This window comes from Phaseolus vulgaris, chromosome 7 (assembly GCF_051622355.1).
Source record: "Phaseolus vulgaris cultivar YP4 chromosome 7, ASM5162235v1, whole genome shotgun sequence".
Taxonomy (NCBI): Eukaryota; Viridiplantae; Streptophyta; class Magnoliopsida; order Fabales; family Fabaceae; genus Phaseolus; species Phaseolus vulgaris.
Window position 1 is genome coordinate 41,577,720 of NC_143504.1, and position 20,061 is coordinate 41,597,780.

General features: G+C 32.9%; 4 protein-coding genes across 5 annotated transcripts; 1 reads left to right on the plus strand and 3 right to left on the minus strand.

Annotated features, from left to right (window-relative positions):
- Positions 1-757: 757 nt before the first annotated feature.
- LOC137829245 (early nodulin-like protein 5) lies at positions 758-2,088 on the plus strand. Its single transcript, XM_068636045.1, has 2 exons — positions 758-938; positions 1,583-2,088. Exons 1-2 carry the CDS (start codon positions 758-760, stop codon positions 2,086-2,088), a joined length of 687 nt encoding a protein of 228 aa, XP_068492146.1.
- Positions 2,089-2,763: 675 nt separating this feature from the next.
- On the minus strand, positions 2,764-3,192 carry LOC150025911 (RING-H2 finger protein ATL67-like). The gene has a single exon (XM_090304815.1). The coding sequence runs from the start codon at positions 3,190-3,192 to the stop codon at positions 2,764-2,766; it is 429 nt and encodes a 142-aa protein (XP_090160941.1).
- A 930-nt stretch (positions 3,193-4,122) lies between these two features.
- On the minus strand, positions 4,123-4,980 carry LOC150025912 (putative RING-H2 finger protein ATL71). Its single transcript, XM_090304244.1, has one exon. It carries the CDS (start codon positions 4,648-4,650, stop codon positions 4,183-4,185), a length of 468 nt encoding a protein of 155 aa, XP_090160370.1. The 5' UTR covers positions 4,651-4,980; the 3' UTR covers positions 4,123-4,182.
- A 206-nt stretch (positions 4,981-5,186) lies between these two features.
- On the minus strand, positions 5,187-11,032 carry LOC137828479 (vacuolar protein sorting-associated protein 60.2). 2 transcript variants are annotated; one of them, XM_090304243.1, is made up of 8 exons: positions 10,599-10,920; positions 10,089-10,240; positions 8,278-8,371; positions 7,548-7,633; positions 7,273-7,344; positions 7,082-7,193; positions 6,770-6,930; positions 5,187-5,417 (listed from the first exon to the last, which is right to left on the minus strand). In XM_090304243.1, the coding sequence occupies exons 5-8, from the start codon at positions 7,342-7,344 to the stop codon at positions 5,364-5,366; spliced, it is 399 nt and encodes a 132-aa protein (XP_090160369.1). In that variant the 5' UTR covers positions 7,548-7,633; positions 8,278-8,371; positions 10,089-10,240; positions 10,599-10,920; the 3' UTR covers positions 5,187-5,363. The 2 variants fall into 2 exon arrangements, with proteins under 2 accessions (XP_090160369.1, XP_068491188.1); XM_068635087.2 differs by lacking the exon at positions 7,548-7,633 and having other exon boundaries at positions 10,599-11,032.
- Between the last annotated feature and the right edge of the window lie 9,029 nt (positions 11,033-20,061).

The window sequence follows — 20,061 nt, forward strand, 5'->3', positions numbered from 1 at the left end:
GAAATCAATTGTAATAGAGTAATTCATTGTGTTGATGCTTGATGCTTGGATAAAAGTTGAAAATATGTTTGTAAAAGTACTTTTGTGTTTCTCTGATATTAAAGCATGCTCTTAATTGTTTGAAATACATTAATACTCCCTAATACCTAAGAAGAATTACTATAAACGTTTGATACTGTGTCCAATCTCTAGAATTGAATGAGTGTTAATTCAATTTGCTGAGTTTTATTTTATTATATTATCTTTCTTTTGTGTGGACTAGATGCATACTCAATGTACAAGAAAAAAGATAACTACCATAACATCTTCATTAGCTTAAGAAGCTAAATACGAGTATCAGCATTATTCAGCAGCGTAAGATCATGAGAAGAAACATAACAATGCTGAGGACCTTTGCTTTTTCTTAATTAGGCATTGAAAATGTTGAATCCCAGTTATCATATTAAAAACTGTAACAGAAAGTATCAACACTCGTTACCTGGTTCATTATGTCTTGGGTAGGTTTCATGTTTTGCTGTGCAGTAATCACCATAGTAAATTCATAATTCGTTTTGAAATATTAAAAGACATTAATTCAAGCAATACAGTTAGTCAAATCTCCTCTCTGTAACGTAAAATCATCAATATATATGTTAATACTCCCATCTCAACTTAAATGTGGGGTTACATCTCTGGATGGTTTAATTTGCATGCCAAACATTTCTTAATCATCTCTTTCTGCTCTCCTCGATTTTCACACTTTGTTCAAAACCTCAACATGGTGCTGCATCAAACCCCTTTTTTTCTCTCATTTTTAGCAATGTTTATAGCCTTCTTTTGTCACTGTTCTGCAACGAAATTCACAGTGGGGGATTCAGCAGGCTGGATTATTCCACCATATCCAACATACTACAATAATTGGACACACTCCCATTTCATAAGAGCAGGCGATTCTATTGGTAAAAAAGCCCAATAAGAAATGCTCTTATACTTGAAGAATTGTCTTCTGCTCTTTTTGCTTTGATGTATCTATGCTAGATAGGAACATAATAGGAAAGTTCAATTCCTTCCTTCCATAAGATCTATGATTTATTTCTCATGGCTATAAATATCCATAGCCTTTTGAATCTTTATCCTCTAACTTCATTAACCAGTTCAATGAAAAATGTTCTTTCTAGTTTTATGTATGTCATTTGACTGCTTGCAATGTGAGGATTCCTTTAATAAGCCTATATGATATATTTTGACATTTTTCTAGATATGTGTATTTTACACTTGATAAAATGACAACAAACAAGTACTTTCAAAATTATCTTATCTTTATAAGATGTACATTTGACAGTAAAATTTATTTTGGGCTAGAACACATGGATTTGGATAAATGTACCTCACACTATATAGAATGAAGAATCTGTAATCGATTTTATTGTAAATGGTTTAACAGTTCTTTTTTTTAGTTTTCTTTGTCCTCAATCATTCCAAAGGTTTGGTGGAATGATGATTGCTTGTATATATGCAAAACACGTACACTGCTCATTATTGCTAAATTTAGTATATATATATTTATATGACAGTTCTGATGACTTTTGAAATGTTAACACAGAATTCCAGTTCGATGACAAATTCTACAACCTAATTCAGGTATCACAACAAGAGTACGAGCATTGCACATCACTTCAGCCTCTAAGGATATTTAATAGTAGCCCAGTAATTCTTCCACTGAAGGAGAGAGGTGAGTTGTTCTTCACATGCAGCATCTCAAACTACTGTTGTCTAGGCCAGAAGATTATGATTTCTGTCCATGAAGGTTCTTCACAAAACCCCCCATCACCATCACCTTCACCCTCTCAAGTGCCAATCATAATCTCTCCTCCACAACTATCACCAAATGGGTCTGCTCCTCAACCTCATGGATCTAGTGGCATGAGTAGCCCTCCACCTTCTACTGGAAGCACTTCAGGAGGCAATGTTGGCAACCCTCCTGTGCCACCTTCCACTCAAAATGATGAAAACAATGCAATGGCCTTGGTAGGTGCCAGAAGTTTCACTCTGTCTCTGGGGCAAGTCTTGTCTATTATCGGTGCTTTCTTTGGCTTTTGGGTGATGTAGTAGTGCATAGGGGGTTGCAACATGCATGCAGGGTACGTGCATTTTACGCTAATTAGATTGATTTTCTAGTGGTTTGGTTTTCAATTTAGACTCTCATCATATTGTAGTTTTGTAAGGGGATATTTGGATTTTCTTGCTTGCTTTTTAATATCTCGAGTTTGGGTTCCTTCATTGGAAGTATATTAGTTTCTTTTTCTTAGATGAATATGTGGTTTTATATCGTTTTGTGGAGATACAGTTGAACTTGTTTCCATCAATACCAACGAAGATTGTGACAGTAATTTACATGTACACAGAAATAGCATAACTTAAATGATGATATTAACATATATTTAGAAGACTAAAATAATATTAAGTAATTAAGCAAGATTACTATGCATAAAACATTTTATACAAAGACTGTGGCAGTTTGAGAAGGTAAAATTTCTCATCTCAAGCTTGCTTGGATAACCGATATCATGGACAGGCATTGATCAAATTTAACATTGCAAGCACATCACAACCATTATCTTAAAACATCACATCATTTCTAGTCAAATAAATAAACCATACTTCCAAATTCCATGAAAAATCTTCTGGTTTTCTTTCCCTTCAATTAAAATCAATACTCAACATTCAAGCACCCTATATATTATCATATATAGAGTCAATTAAATAAGAAATACTTCCCTATTATTACAAAGCTTTGCTTACATCTGAGAGGGTTATTGGGGTCCTACAAACTGGACAGGTCAAATTGATTCTCAACCAAGGATCAACACACTTGACATGGAAGAAGTGACCACAGGCAGGCAGCACTCTCAAGGAATCACACTCTTTGTAATCCATCAAGCATATGGAACAGCTTGAAGAGCTACTGCTAGTGCTACTACACAATTTGGCTTTCGAAAATTGGAGACTTGGAAACCTGCAGACACTCTGATCTATGCATGGCTCAGGTGCCTCCACAGTGATTGTGGTGTGGTTGGAATGTGTCACAGCAACAGGAACAGAAGGAACAGTGCGTGGAATATCACTAGAGCACAAATAAGCAGCAAGTGTGACGACTAGGGTCAGAATAATAAAGCTCACAAGCAATAACACAGACTCCTCTGAACTATTCATCATATATGTTCATCACAGATATTGGAAAATGGTTTCTGAGGTTCAGAATGTATGTGCAATATGGATGCATTAATGTATTTATGCATGGTTTTGTTAGTGGCATAATGCTCAGGTAATTTCCGTAATGGAAATCCTGCTAGGGAGTGACCTTGAACGTTAGCTTTTAATTTTCTCATGTTTTTATGGGAAGTCTATTTTGGCATGTACCAAACATTATCATATTTCTAGTTTGTAGCAGATGCGTACCGTTGTATTAATAGTTCAAAACTATCTTCGATGCTTCCTATGATCGATTGTGACATCGATTTAATTCATAGTCAATACCATTTTTTCTCAAAATTTGGATTTTCATTTATTTATTGTGAATGAGTTAGAAGAGCAATCATGGTGGGAAAAGGAAATAGTTTGGCTATGCCAATTCACTTTTTTTACCCTCTCTTATATATCTTTAATCTAAACAATAAAATACTATATATTTAATCTTCGTTTTATCTTTCTTGGGCATTTGGGACGAGTCAACTACGTGTAATTTATGAGATATCACTCGTTTTCCTTCTTCTGAATTCTAAAGAATCTGTTCAATTTATACTTCCATAGACTTTTGGTAAAATAAAATGGTAGTACTTTTAATTGAATACTTTTTTTAATCTATACTCATGAATGTGAATTTATATGATTTTTTATAGAACCTTTAATATTTAAGAGAATCCTGATAAATTTAAACTCCAGTTAAATTATTTGAAATAGTTAAATAATAATCATCGCGACAATAACGAATAATTTGAGATGTTAACATAATTGGAAAAAAGTAAGGCAATAAAATTAAAAAAAAAATACAAGTTGTAGTTATGATTATTATTATTTTTCAATGACCAGTGCTGGATTCTGTCATGAAAGTTACCACAGTAGCTATGAGCAATTGAGCAGAAGTAGATAAGAAAAATTGATAGTATATATTCCAAAGTTTATGATCGACACAACACCCGAATATTAATTGGAGGGAGGTTGAAGAGATGATTTTCTACATATGGGACAAGTTGGATGCAACCTAAGCCATGGATCAAGGCAAGCAAGGTGGAAAACATGGTGACAGTGAGGAAGTAACCTCAACATGTCACCCTCTTTGTAGTCCCCTAAGCAGATGGAGCAGCTAGAAGAACAGATGTTGCTTGAACTTGAACCCTTCTCTACTTGGGAGTATAGAAGTTTGGGATAGCTTTCAAAACTTGTGTCAATATGATGAAGCCTTAGGGCAAGGCCTTGTTCAGCTGAGTCTTCATCTCTTGTGGGAGGAGATTGTGGAATTCCAGCCAAACTATTGAGGATGTTGGGACCTCGAGCTATGAGAAGGCGCACACATGCAAAAGCCACCGTGAGAAGTAAGACCACAGACCCAATTACAAAAGCTACTCCATATGTGAACCCACCATGCTCTTTATTGGTGGTGCTACTGTTCATCTTCAATTAAAAATTGGAATTGGATTTGTGGGATGGAATTGCTTGTTATGCTCCTTTATTTGGTGATTGATGAGGTAGGCTTCATCGTAGTTTTGGGATCAACGTTTGTATCCTTTTCATATTTCGTGTTAATTTTCTTTTAATTTATTGTTGCTCATTTGCTAGTTGGCTTCTCGTTCTGCGAGAAGTTTCCATGTGGCATAATTCGAGACTAGAAGACATAAACTAGTTAACGAGTTCTGCATGTTGACCATAAATGCATGCGTGTGTGCAAATACCAGCATTGCGTGTACGGGATTGAGGGTTACAATTTAAAGCATTCAAAATTGGTTCTGCATTCTTGGCAGCATTTTGATTGAGAATTAATTATGATGGATTCTTTGTTATTCTAAAATCACAACAATATGTAATTTGGATAACGCTTTAAAAAAAAGACCCATGTGTATATGAAATATTTTGCAGAAGATCAATAAACTTTAATCTTTCTGTTATAATTATAGATTTTGGGTATTAAAATCATTACCGGAGATAGTAGATTTGGACAAGGAAGGTGTATATATAATAAAGTAATTCCTTTTTTCCAGTCATGAGTTTCTTACAATCAAAAAGGGCGATTCCACATGGTTTATTACATGGAAAAATAGAGGACAAAGTCTATAATGGCAACATCTTTACAAGGGCCTGCTTGTGGCAGCACCAATAAAAAAGAATCTTTAACCGCGTATGGATGCCCGAGGGACAGCAGGTAAACCCAGTTCATCCTCACTCTGTCAGGGTCAAAGTCATCAATCAAGGTCAGGAATGCTATCATTTAAAACAAAATGGCAGCAAATAGAGTAACTTATTTAGTTCAGATTCTTCTAGTGAATACTGTCAACAGTCACTTCTCAGTAATCAGTTAACCAGACCAATAGATCTTCTGATATGCCTAAGCTACACAACTTTGACATGAATAATGATAAACATAAGGAAACTAAGCAGTAGTGACAGTGAGTGAGGCATGTACTTCGTACAAGTTATATCATCATGCCTAAGAATGCGACCTAACATCCCTAAATTTACCATGCTATATATAGTTGTCGCAAGAAAGGTACTCCCTACTATCGCACCAACATTAACCGAATTACATGGTCCAAAAAAATAAGCAAGTCAAATAATTTTTATGGTACTTACCTATTTTATCCTTAATAGTAAACCATTTAACCTTTGTGTGTGAATTAAAAAATATTAATTTTTATAACAATTGTACATTTTGCTAGGAGCCACGTCTGAAGTGTATTAGAAATTGTAAAACAAAAGAATTATGCCTGAGAACCTCAACGGATAAACCATATATTGAATGAGAAAACGACAGAATAAATGGTGTAATAACATTTCATTGGAAAATCCATGAATTATAGTTCAACTTGTATCTCTCCTTGTTAACGAGAAATCCGAACATAGACACTAAAAACATTTAGTAAGAACAAATATAAATGTATTATTAGAAATATAGAGTGCCTTATAAAAAGAAGCATATAGAATAAGTATGGGCTTCCCATACTACCAATAATAAAGAACCAGGGGATGATGCGTTGAAACTACCACACTAGTTTCCACTTAATGATTCAATTCAATTCAACTATAGGCAGTTGTAACAACTTCAATTTCTAGCAACCCTGCTATGCTAATTTTCAAAATTCTAATTCCAGCTTTTTTATTTCAACCTTTCAAAATTCAAATCTACAGACAAATAAGATTCAATTATCTTGGGCAGTTTTGACCAATAATTAAATAGCTATCATCTTCTAATCTGCTTTAGGAACCCAAAACCCAATCCTTTTACCAAGTCTGTGCCACAGTCAATTTTATATGAAGAAAATATTGTGCCGTCTAGACAGAGATCCTACATGCATTGAATAACAACCATTTTTCCAACATTAAAATTATCCCATGATCTTTCCCCCAATTTGTTAATTACTACACAAGGGAAACAATGCATGCAATCTACCCATAGACAACATATATGCCATGAACAATGTGCCGCCAAATGATATTCTAACAAATGGCAAAAGTCACATGTTTTAACACCAAATACTTCACAATGAGTGCATGATACATAAGGGGCAAAACATTATACCTGGGCATTAGATCTGCCAGGTGGCACTGCTGTTTGTCCTGTTGGAGCTGGTGGTAAATTTAGCTCTGCCTCCAAATCAGGTTCTTTATCAGGTTGGAGGTAGGATGGGACGCCATCAGCTTCAGTCTCATTTCCCATGTCTAATTCCAACGCATCTAGTTCTGTTTTACCGAAAAATAAAATAAGTAAACAGATAATTGAAGCCGCTTAATCATAAAAGAAAATAAAATTGGGGGAGAGGGGTTTATTCCCCTTGAAAATTTGACGGAGTGTAACAACTATCTCAGTGGCCTAACCAAATAATTTACTTACCACCCATAAGTTCATCCTCGTCAATGTCATCAGGCACGTTATAGCTTCTACCCAAAGTCTCCTGGATCTCATTACTTACATCCATGAGGTCCATCATCTCATCTTGCAAGTTCTACACATTGCATGGAGTTAAACCCTAAAATTTTCAATATAAGCTGTAAGAGAAAAGGTAAAGAGAAGAGAATACAAACATCAATGTCTTGGATCTTCACAGTTTTCATCATTCCCTTCAACTCCTTGTTAGCAGACTTCAAAGCTGTCATCTGAAAAAGGGAATGGATAAAAAAGAATAAAGGAATGTAAACAATTGAATATAAATTCTATATCAGCATGAAAAAGAAATCAAGGTCATCTGATTTTTGAAAACCAAACTATAATAGAATTTGTTATAACAAAAGTATAAGGCATAATGTAAAACATCTCTATGAAGAGACCCCTCCCAAATGACAGACGATTCATCCCCTACCTCATGACCTACCTCTCATGAGGTAGGCAGCAGGTTCCAAACAGGGTACAGACAAAGCTCCGCCTCGAACCATGCCCCTTAAAGCGCTACCAAGACAAACGAATGTTTTATAGTGAATATGGGTACCCCAAACAACTACACTTTATATAGGTACAATTGGCATTGTCAAACTTCTAGATATTTACAGATGGTGACAAACATCTAGCTAATTTTGAATTTAAATATTAAGATACAATAAAGCATACAACAAAAGAACAGCTCAGTATTGCACAAGGCTACCATTATTTTGGGGATTAGGTTCAAATAAGAACAGCCTTACCTAAATAGTGGAAAGACTGTTTTCCTGCCTAAAACATGTGACCAATATAGGTCACAAGGTAATAGTTTCCTTTGTGTGCCCGAGTTCACCCTCAGGGTAAATCATAAAACAGAACCATTAGTTTCCCCATTCAGTAAAGATACTGATAATAAGCCTCACTGCCTATAACCTTAGGCAAAGGTGCCATAGTGCAATCAATCACAGCATGGGCTTTCAAAGAGGGAAATATGAAGCTATGTCACAAATGTATTTGATTTAATTTGTAGAATTTTGTTAATTACAACTTCTATTATAAATTAAATCATCCACATATTCTTGCACAGAACAAAGAAATATCATATGCAGATGGATGCAGGATAAAGAGCTCAATATAAGGATCACAAAGAAAACTAAAAGTGCTTTAATACATACAGTTTGTTGGGCATCTTTAATGCCCTCGGAAGCAAATTGAACTTGATCAAGATTGAACGTCTGATTGTAAAGCATGTCACGCTGGCCTTCATACCTGACCAAAGGCATGAAACATTGATATATGAATACAGATACATAATATTCATTCACGGGTATTGTTATATGAATAAAATGAAAAATTATTTCCTTTGCTTAAGTCCAACTTGGGACATATTAAAAGTAAAGATGCCAAGTACTCCTAGTCATTCTTAGTCCAGGTTACAAATAGCCTTTGGAGTTAAGCAAAAACTATTACCATCACGAACATATTGCTGTCACATTCACATATATACAAGGAAGTAAAACAAGACTTCTACAACATAATAACGAAATCCTTAACATCTCACGCATATTACATAGCTATCAAATTGACACGACCCGCAGGAAGCATAACAAAGTAACCTGCAATGATAGTATAATATAACTCAACAATACAAAATACCATAACTTTCTATCTTGCAATGCTTAGTGACTGTAAAGGATAATCAAGCAAGAATTGACTGTGAAGGATAATCTCAAAACATCACTCATCTTTGGTGAGTCTAGCCAACTGAACTTAAGTTAAGATTATGCCAATTTGTATGCCATTTTATTTTTATTGGCATACATCTTTACTTTTCTGCATATATAATTATAATACAGATCATACTAAGAAATCAATCACTATGCTTTGGCGGAGCAGTCATGGATTTGAAACACGCAAAATAAAAATCATTGCTACAGGGAAGTTTACTTTTTCTGCACACATAATTTATACAGATCATACTAAGAAATCAAGCACTACGGTTTAGCAGAAACTAGAAGGGAACAGTCATGGATTTCAAACACGCATAACACAAATCATTGCTACAAGACAATTTGGTGCTACAGCAGGTGCAGCTGCATTTTTGTGGCAGAATCATAGTGGTCGCATGCATAAGTAAACATGATTTCAAGTTCTGGGTTAAATCTTGTCAACACCTAAGCCAATAGAATGCACCTGTTTCAATTTTTAAGTTTTCTTTCTTTTTATTGAAGAGAAACATTCAGTTAACGATTTGGGTATTTTAATTTTTAAACCTTTTTGTTTTCACCCCTATTAACTCTTGTCAACGTCTTTTTCATTTTCCGTTAAGTATTTTACCTAATTGCCCCTACTATGTCTTCTGTTTTCCCATCTTAAGTTCCCCAGTTTAACATGAACATTCAGTAACATTTAGGCCTTTCACCGGTGTACTACTATTAGTCTTTGTCTTCCTACTGTAACTTCCCCTTTAGAACTTCCCACCTCTCTTAATTTTTAACCTTTCTCTTCTCAGTTCTTTTCACAATTATATTTTCAATCTCTCTGACCTCTTTTTCTTTACTCTTTAATTTTGTCTATTTTTCAGTATTTATGTGTATGATATAAAATTATATCATCTATGTGCTTTTCTAGACATCACAATAGTGATCATGCAGCTATAGTGGTTTTGGGAGTGATCTGACTACTTAGATTTCATATACTCCAATTTCCAATATTTGCACATGATGTTATCCACTATATGATATAGCAGAATATCAGCTTTCCACCCTTTTCCAAACACACAATTGATAAAACCTGATTGAAATAGCAGTTTAGCTTTACCAAATTTCTGATCAATCATTCACTAACAAAAAGCTATCCTATCGCTCAGCTATTTCAATATATTCAAACCTTTCAACAAACTCCCATCATTGATCCATACTTTCGGCTCAACCAATTTGATTATTAAAGATGACAAGTAAACTAATAAACAGAAGTGCAAACTCACATTCGTTTTTGCTTAAGAACTCTCATGGCTCTTGCTTTAACAGCTTCCTGGGCCGGGCCAGGTCTAGTTTTCTTGATCTGCTCTTTATATCTACTTAGCTCAGCATCAAGCTTCTTAATCTTGTCTTCCACCGTGTCACCTCGTTTAGTAATCTGGAATATAAACACAGCAATTAGCAACTCACGAAACCAAATCAATTGACTTACCAGAAATAGAAACATCGATGTAAAAATCAATAACTACGAAACAAAGAGAAAACATGGATTCTACTTAAAAGAATTACGAAAGCAAAAATCCGAATTCCGAAATCCAAATAAACGAAAGTCCTCAACTGATAGAATCCTAACTGTAAAAAAAAGGAGTTATAATCTAAATTGTCATTCGTTCCATTTTAGGGTTTGGACCATAATGCCATTCGTTAACTTAGCTTCCAAACACGGATTCTGGTGCGAAAAATGAACAGATCTGCGAATAAAGGAAATTGAAAATTGAGAGGGAGAGAGGAAAAACCCTATCGGAAGCATCCTGAATGGAAGGAGGAGGCTCCTTGTTCTTCTTGACACCGAATACTCTCTTCATCGTTGGCGATCTCACTCTACGCCTTTGAAATTGAATGTGAGAGAGAAGAGAGAGGAAAACAACAAAGTAATGAGGGAAACAACGTAAACGAAGAGACTTTGAATTTTGGGTTTTTGCTTAACGTCATAAACCACCGAATTGTTATAGGAATTTTCTCATCAACTTCCGAGAACTGCAAAAGAAGCTTCTACTGAATATTCCTATTATATAGGGCGAGATTGCGTTTGCGCTAAGTTCATGTTTGGGTAGCAACAGAGACTGTTTCTTCCTGCACCTCCTTAAGTTTCTGCCACGCCATGATTTTTAGTATTCCAAAATTCTACTCCTCTAATATTCTGGATTATGTAATTTGAAAATCTTTTTCCAAATTCGTAATTAGCTTCTAGATTATGTAATCTAATATGTAATTTTAAAATATTTTTCTAAATTCGTAATTAGCTTCTAGATTATGTAATCTAATATGTAATTTGAAAATCTTTTTCCAAATTCGTAATTAACTTTTAAATTATGTAATCTAAAAGTTCTTTTTCAGATGTATGATTAGTTTTCAGATTATATAATCTGAAAGTCTTTTCTAATATAAGATTAGCTTTAAAATTATATAATCTAAAAGTCTTTTTTTTCAATTGTATGATTAGTTTCTGGATTACATAATTCGAAAATCTTTTCTAATGTTAGAATGATTTTCAGATTACATAATCTGAAAGTTGTTTTCAAATTATGTAATCTGAAATACCTTTTTTTAAAATATATTATAGATTACATAATCTAAAAGCTATTTTCGAAATTGAGATTAACTTTCAGATTATGTAATTCATAATATAATTTTTAAAATTTTTATACATCTATAGAGGTGGTACAAGAAGGATACAGAAGTATTTTCATGTTTTTATATGGATTGACACAAGAACATATGGAGGTGCAGGAAGAAGTAATCAGCAACAGAACGTTACAGGCCCAAATCAAATGAGCCCGAGCCCGAGCTCAATTTCGTTAGTGGATTAGTTTAACCCCGTTTTTATTTTCAACCCCATCAAATTTCGTTTCAACAATTTAGCTATATCTGGGATATCATATTTCTTAATCGGTAATATGATTGATATGATCTTAATTAGATATAAATTCAATATGAGATAAATGGGAAAATGGTTATTATATTTTTGTAAGATATTAAATATTTTTTATCTTTTAGTTAGATGAAGATACTTAAAAACTAATGAAATATTGATTGATACAAATTTCTTATTTATATGGTTTTTATTCTTTATAAACTCATAAATTGATGCATGAAGATAAAGATATGATTGTTATTATTTAAATCGGTTGAGCCAAAAGTATGGTTGAAAGGTTGATTATTACAGAGTGGACTTTAAGCCTAACTCAACCACATAAAACCGGCTCATGAGGTTGAGGTTTGCACCCACTTATATACAATGGAAGGCTCTAATCTCCAGTCGATGTGGGATCTCCAACATTGATAAAGATTTTTTATTCAAATCTGTTGTGATATTAAATATTCTTTATCTTTTAGTTACATGGAGATAGTTAAAAACTAATGAAATATTGATTGATAAAGATTTCTTATTTATATGGTTTTTATTCTTTATAAACTTATAAATTGATGCATGAAGATAAATATATGTATGTTATTATTTAAATCTGTTGAGCCGAAAGTATGGTTGAAAGGTTGATAAAGATTTTTTATTCAAATCTGTTGTGATATTAAATATTCTTTATCTTTTAGTTACATGGAGATAGTTAAAAACTAATGAAATATTGATAGATAAAGATTTCTTATTTATATGGTTTTTATTCTTTATAAACTCATAAATTGATGCACGAAGATAAGGATATGACTGTTATTATTTAAATTTGTTGAGCCAAAAGTATGGTTGAAAGGTTGATAAAGATTTTTTTATTCAAATTTGTTGTGATATTAAATATTCTTTATCTTTTAGTTACATGGAGATAGTTAAAAATTAATGAAATATTGATTGATAAAGATTTCTTATTTATATGGTTTTTATTCCTTATAAACTCATAAAGATTTTTTATTCAAAATGGTTTTTATTTCTTATAAACTCATATATTGATGCATGAAGATAAAAAAAATATGATTTTTATTATTTAAATGTGTTGTGATATTATTCTATAGAGAAAAAAATTATAATTGTTATTATTTAAATCTGTTGTGATATTATTTTGAGATAAAAGATATGATTGTTATTATTTAAATTTGATGTGATATTATTTTGATGAAAAACTCTATAAATAGATGATGATCCCCAAAAAGCATGAACAATTATTATATGCAATACATACTACACTGATATTTTATGCTCTCATTTACTTGATCGTCAGAAAATTGTTGATAGGTGGAACTCCTCTCATCTCGGTATAATCTCCAAACATTCAAAATGACAATAACAAAAGAATCATGTCGAAAACCACCTCCAAATTCCCAATCTCCATAAAAATTACAAAAACTAATAAAATATTTACAATATAATTAATTATGACTAACTATACTGTAAATAATTTATTGATATTTACATGTAAATAAGAAATATAATTAATTAAACAGTAAACATAATGTATTAACTATTAGGATTGAATAAAATATTTCTTATTATTATAATCTAATAAATAATTAAAATAAAAAATTCTAACAATAAACTTATTTAGTTAATTTCATTATATTTAATTTTAAAATTAGTATGTGAAAAAATTTATACGTTATTTATAATTAATTATTTGAATAAATTAAACTTTTTTAAATAAGTTTAATATCATTTTTATTTCATAAAATAAATATTTAATAATTAATATTTAATAAAAAAAAATTATACTAATGTTATTAAGTATAGTTTGATAATTTATTATATATATTTTTTTTAATTTTATCATGTTAGTTGGATTGATTATAAAATTTTCATTCTTTTCACTTTTCTTTAATTCAAATAACTTTAATTTTTATATTATTTTTTTTATTTTTATTTTTATTTGTCTCCGTTCTAAGAAAACATAAGAGTATATAATGTGTAACATCATGAAAGCAAACTTGGTTATATTATTTATGTATATTATATAATATATTTAACTATTATCTATACATATATAGAGAGAATTTCTGTTTATAACAACTTATATTTTTTTTCATTTTATTTGATTTAAGAAAGTTTTTAATTCTTTTTTACTTGTTCCATATTGAATCTGGATATCTCCACTGCGCATAACCCCAAGTACCCATACTACTTCTCACTTTCTTTCTGTACCCTACTTTTCATTTTCTTTTTTCTTTCCTTTCCTCTTTCATGTAAAAACATACTTCCATTCTCACTTTTCTTTCTCTTTCTATGTTTTGATTAATCTTTCTGGAACCCTAATTTGACATTTGTCTTATGAAATTGTAATTAAAGTTTGTGACTAGATGTAGGGGAAAAACATAACCAAAGGAGTTGCAAGCACCATCATAACAACCGGTAATTCTCTTTATGTGCATTTTAATTACTAATTTGACATTTTTGTTATGAAATTGTGATTGAAACATGTAACTAAAGGAATAAGAAGGACTCTCAACAAGAGGAGGCAGATGGTACATGATGAAAGTCCTTGATCATAAGACATTTTTTGGGAACAATTTTATGGATTTAAATAAAATCATACAGAACAATGACTAAAATATATTTTCATTTCCTCATGTTTTACAGAAAAGTTACTTCTAATCTGATTTTTTGTCATCACCATTTATTTCTCTACTATCCCTCTATATTTTCTTCTTTTAGGTTTTACTTTTCGATAGTATAATCATCCTAACTTTTAAGAGACCGCCTTCAAAATACAAATTGTGGGTTCTGTCGATAGACAGATAACATTAGGTAGAGAAGGCATGTAATCATGTTCTTAACTTTACTTTTTTTATATGCTATACTTTGTTCTTTATTTGTTAATTCTAGATCATTAAATTATTAAGGAAATAATAATTATCAAATTATATGCAATTATTGTATGCAATATTTGACGATATTGTACCCAATTATATGCAATTTAATAATTATAGAATCTCATGATTAGTATCCTACCTAATTAGATTGTAATTTGGGAGAGAGAAACTCCCTATATATTTTCTACACATGAGTGATGTAATATACACATAAGAGAATAAGAAACTCTCTTCTTCTTACCATTTTTTATCATTTTCTTATATGGTATCAGAGCCATTTTCGAGCCTATCCTAGCGAGTATTTGTTGGGCGCTATCGGGCCGTTATCGGACCACCCATAACATATATCTCCACGCACGAGTTGGTAGCCTCGGTGTGAGGGGGTGTGTTGGAAATCCCATATCGACTAGAGATAAGGACATTTCATAATATATAAATGGGTGCAAACCTCACCCCCATGAGCCGGTTTTATGGGGTTGAGTTAGGCTTAAAGCCCACTTCTTAACATGTGTTGGAAATCCCACATCGACTAGAGATAAGGACATTTCATAATATATAAATGGGTGCAAACCTCACCTCCATGAGCCGGTTTTATGGGGTTGAGTTAGGCTTAAAGCCCACTTCTTAACATGTGTTGGAAATCCCACATCGACTAGAGATAAGGACATTTCATAATATATAAATAGGTGCAAACCTCACCCCCATGAGCCCACTTCTAATTCTGCTTTTACGGGTAAACAACACGCAGGCTTATACTACATGTCTCCTCTTCCAAACCAACCGATCCTGATTTATGGCACAAGCGCCTTGGACATCCTTCTCCAGCGTTTTCCTTTAAGCATAATAAAATCTCGTTCTCCATTTAATCTATTGCATTGTGACATTTGGGGTCCTCATAAAACTCCAACTCATTTTGGAAAACGTTTTTTTCTTACTATAGTCGATGACTATACTAGATGCACTTGGCTATTTATTATGAATCACAAATCTGAAACCCAACATCTCTTAGAGTCATTCATTACATTTGCACAAGATCAATTTCAGGCATCTATTAAAACCATCCACGTTGACAACGGACTGGAATTTATTTCAATGTATGATTTTTTTCTCAAAAAAGGTATTGAAGGTCAACGCACTTGCGTTTACACTCCTCAACAAAATGGAGTAGTAGAACGCAAACATAGACATGTTTTAAACACAGCATGAGCCCTCCTATTTCAGTCCAATTTACCATTAGAATTTTGGGAAGAATGTGTTTTAACCGCCACATATATCATTAATCGCTTGCCATCACCTTTACTAAAAAATAAATCACCTTTTGAGCTACTATATAATCAACCACCTTCACTTTCTCACCTAAAAACTTTTGGTTGCCTCTGTTATGCAACTGTTGTTTCACCTAAGCAAAAATTTGATCCGCGTGCCCGACAATGCATCTTCATTGGTTATCCTCACAGTAAAAAAACATACAAATTATTTGATATAGATGCAGGCATTTTTTTACAAGTCGGGATGTCATTTTCCATGAAAGTGTTTTCCCATTCTGCCAACAGTCACAGACACAATCCTCACCTCCATTACCAGGTATTTTGCCCACTATTGACATTGACTTACCCACTCCTGTCCAACATTCACTCGATCAACCTTCTTCTCTTACTCATCATAATGCACATGAACCTCCATCAAACCAACCTTTTTCTCCTACTCGTCACAATACACATGAACCTCGATCAAACCAACTCTCTTCTCCTACTCGTCACAATGCACCTGAACCTCCACCAAACCAACCTTCTTCACCTACTCATCATAATGCACCTGAACCTCCAGTAGACCAACCTTCTTCTCCCATGCCAAGAAGTTTAGCACCCATTACCAAACCTTCTCTAACCGACCTTCCTGTTCGACGATCCAGTCGCACATCAACCCAACCTTCCTGGCTTCAAGACTACGTAATGGGATCCCAAGCCAATCATTCAACCACTGCCCAAGACCGACCGAATGGAACCAGGTATCCTATGCATCATTTTCTTTCTAATTCACGATTTTCTTATACACATAGTGCATATCTTGCTAACATCACAGCCACCAAAGAACCTCACACTTATGCTCAAGCTATCCTTGATCCAAATTGGCAAAAAGCAATGGACGAAGAGCTTTCCGCCTTGCAGCTAAATCAAACGTGGACCTTGACACCGTTACCCGCTGGACAGAAACCCATCGGATGCAAATGGGTCTATAAAATAAAGTACAACTCAGATGGTAGCGTCGACAGATATAAGGCGCGCCTTGTCGCAAAGGGGTACACTCAGATTGAAGGTGTCGACTATTCTGAAACTTTTTCACCAACAGCAAAATTAACAACTTTGAGGTGTCTCCTCACCATTGCAGCAGTCAGAAATTGGTTTACTCACCAGCTAGATGTGCAAAATGCCTTCTTACATGGCACATTGCATGAAATTATTTACATGGACTTGCCACCCGGACATCATCGACAGGGGAGAACATTGTATGTCGACTCAACAAATCCCTTTATGGTCTCAAACAAGCATCTCGAACATGGTTTTCAACATTTTCTCATGTGATTAAATCTGTAGGATTTCAACAGTCCAAGACAGATTACTCTCTATTCACAAGACAGAATAACTCATCATTTACTGTCTTTTTGATTTAAGTGGATGATATTCTTTTGACAGGAAATGATTTGACAGAAATTCAGTGTGTTAAAGATTGTTTATTACAACAATTTCGCATTAAAGATCTTGGAGACCTAAAATATTTTATAGGGATTGAATTTTCCTGTTCCAAAGCTGGTATTTACATGTCCCAAAGAAAATATGCGCTTGATATTTTGCAGGATACGGGACTCACAGGTGCTCGTCCAGACAAATTTCCAATGGAACAATACCTAAAACTCACACCAGACGATGGAGAGTTATTAAAAGATCCAGTCAAATACAGGCGACTCGTGGGACGACTGATATACCTCACGGTTACTCGGCCTGACCTAGCATTTTCGGTTCGGACCCTAAGTCAATATATACAGGATCCACGGAAACCTCATTGGGATGCCGCAATTCGAGTCCTAAAGTACATAAAAGGATCACCAGGACAAGGATTGCTATTGCCATCCGAAAATAATCTGACATTGACAGCTTATTGCGACTCAGACTGGGGAGGTTGTCAGACAACTCGGAGATCAGTATCTGGATATTGCATTTTTCTTGGTTCCTCTATTATCTCATGGAAGTAAAAAAAAATAGACAAACGTATCAAGATCATCAGCGGAAGCAGAATATCGCGCAATGGCCAATACTTGTTTGGAGATAGTTTGGTTGCGATATCTGTTGCAGGATTTAAAGGTGCCATGTAACTTGCCAGCTCAACTTTTCTGTGACAATCAAGCGGCATTACATATAGCAGCAAACCCAGTATTTCATGAATGCACAAAACACATTGAGATAGACTGTCACATTGTGCGAGAAAAATTACAAGCTGAGATAATCAGTCCTTCATATGTACCGACATAGTATCAGCTCGCAGATATTTTTACGAAGGCATTGGACAAGGAACGATTTTTGACGCTACGACACAAGTTGGGGTTCTTGATCTTCACCTACCAACTTGAGGGGAGTATTAAGGAAATAATAATTATCAAATTATATGCAATTATTGTATGCAATATTTGACGATATTGTACCCAATTATATGCAATTAATTTAATAATTATAGAATCTCATAATTAGTATCCTACCTAATTAAATTGTAATTTGGGAGAGAGAAACTCCCTATATATTTTCTATACATGAATAAAGGAAGAACAGAAGGTAAAACTTCATAAGGTAACATGAGTTTGTCTTCTCCCCATTTTTTTTTAATTTTTTTCTTCATTTATTATTACTTATTCACAATCTTCAATTAGGAGAACGTAAAAAGAGGAAGACACTGAACCTTAAGGCACTAATTTCTCGTGCGTGTTCCTGGCGTGCTTACTCCTAGAGGTTCCAATGCTGCGAAGGAACAATGTTAAGAGCGGTGTGTAATCTGTTGCATTCTCGAAAAAAAGTTGCATGCGCTTAGGGAAATGTTGGTAGTTTTATTTGTGAATAAAAAAAATTGTTCGTTTTTAGATTTGATTTGATTATGAGGGTTAAGAATAATGTGAGTAGTTTGTTGGATACACATGGTGAACAATATTATTTCTTATAAATCTCATTCGATATTTTTTTATTGAATAATATTGTGAAATCTAATTTTATAATTCATATTTATATACCAAAGTGTGTCGCATAAAATTAAACAAATGTGAATGTTTCACTAAATAGAATTGAAAGTTTGTATCAATAAGACTCTTTTGAATGTAAGATATCATTTGAGATTTTTTCTATTAGACTCACAGTATTTCTTATTTTCCAAAAGCAATGCATAATTTTAAAGCTTATAATTTTTTAAAATATTTAACATAATATTTTAAATTGTTTTTGTACGCTTTTATATGTAAAAAGACGTTTCTCTCAAAGTTAGCAATATAAAACTAATATATTAAAAAATTTATATGACTATTTGATCTTCTCATTTAGTGAAATTCACATCACCATTTGATTTTATAGTCAAACATTACACCACAAACTTTTAGAGAACAATAAAAATAATCTCTAAAATCCTTATTATTTTTATAAATAGTGACACTGTTTCATCTTTTTTATACTAATAACATATAATCACTTTTAACCAACTTATAGATCCTATCTTTAATATTATATTAAATAACCATTTAATGCTATGAATCTTCTAGCTCATTACAAAATATTAATTTTTAAGTTTTAAATATTAGAATATTTAATTTTAATATTATTTCCTAAACATGTGACTTAAGCACACGCTGCAAGCAATATTAAAATAGACTGAAAAGTCAAGTCAACATTGTCAACATTTATCTATTTGGGACATAAAACATAAAACTAGATGGTCTTATAACACAACTATGACTTTTATTTTCTGCTTACACGTCTTGTTAAAGTATTCCACCATATGAAATAACAACTATAAACTTTTGAGATTCTAAAAATATAAATGGAATATAATTGGTCCAAGGACTTCAATGCAATCTTTCTTGACTAAAAAACTGTAAAAAAGTGAGTTGTAAGATTGTAGTGGAAAACTTTCTGAATATTGATTTTAGATTTTGACCTATATTTATTTATGTTATTTTAAATAAAAAACATTGACACTTTTATCAAAATATTTATAAAGTCAAATCGCATAATGCGACAACTTCTTAATAATAAAAATTAAATAATAATAATAAATAATAATAAAAATAATAATAAATTAAAAGGTTGGAGCTCCATCATGCGTTCCCACAATCGATTCCAACAAGATACAGTTTCAATTCAAAGGACAGTTGAATTGAGTTTTATTGGATAAATTTGCAGATTGAGTTTAATCCCAAAT

Coding starts and splice junctions, on each gene's coding strand:
- LOC137829245 (XM_068636045.1), top strand. CDS start 758: ATGGTGCTGCATCAAACCCCTTTTTTTCTCTCATTTTTAGCAATGTTT. Junction 939..1,582: donor AAGAGCAGGCGATTCTATTG/GTAAAAAAGCCC, acceptor ATGTTAACACAG/AATTCCAGTTCGATGACAAA.
- LOC150025911 (XM_090304815.1), bottom strand. CDS start 3,192: ATGAATAGTTCAGAGGAGTCTGTGTTATTGCTTGTGAGCTTTATTATT.
- LOC150025912 (XM_090304244.1), bottom strand. CDS start 4,650: ATGAACAGTAGCACCACCAATAAAGAGCATGGTGGGTTCACATATGGA.
- LOC137828479 (XM_068635087.2), bottom strand. CDS start 10,667: ATGAAGAGAGTATTCGGTGTCAAGAAGAACAAGGAGCCTCCTCCTTCC. Junction 6,931..7,081: donor CGAGGATGAACTTATGGGTG/GTAAGTAAATTA, acceptor TCGGTAAAACAG/AACTAGATGCGTTGGAATTA. Junction 5,418..6,769: donor CTGGCAGATCTAATGCCCAG/GTATAATGTTTT, acceptor TGACCCTGACAG/AGTGAGGATGAACTGGGTTT.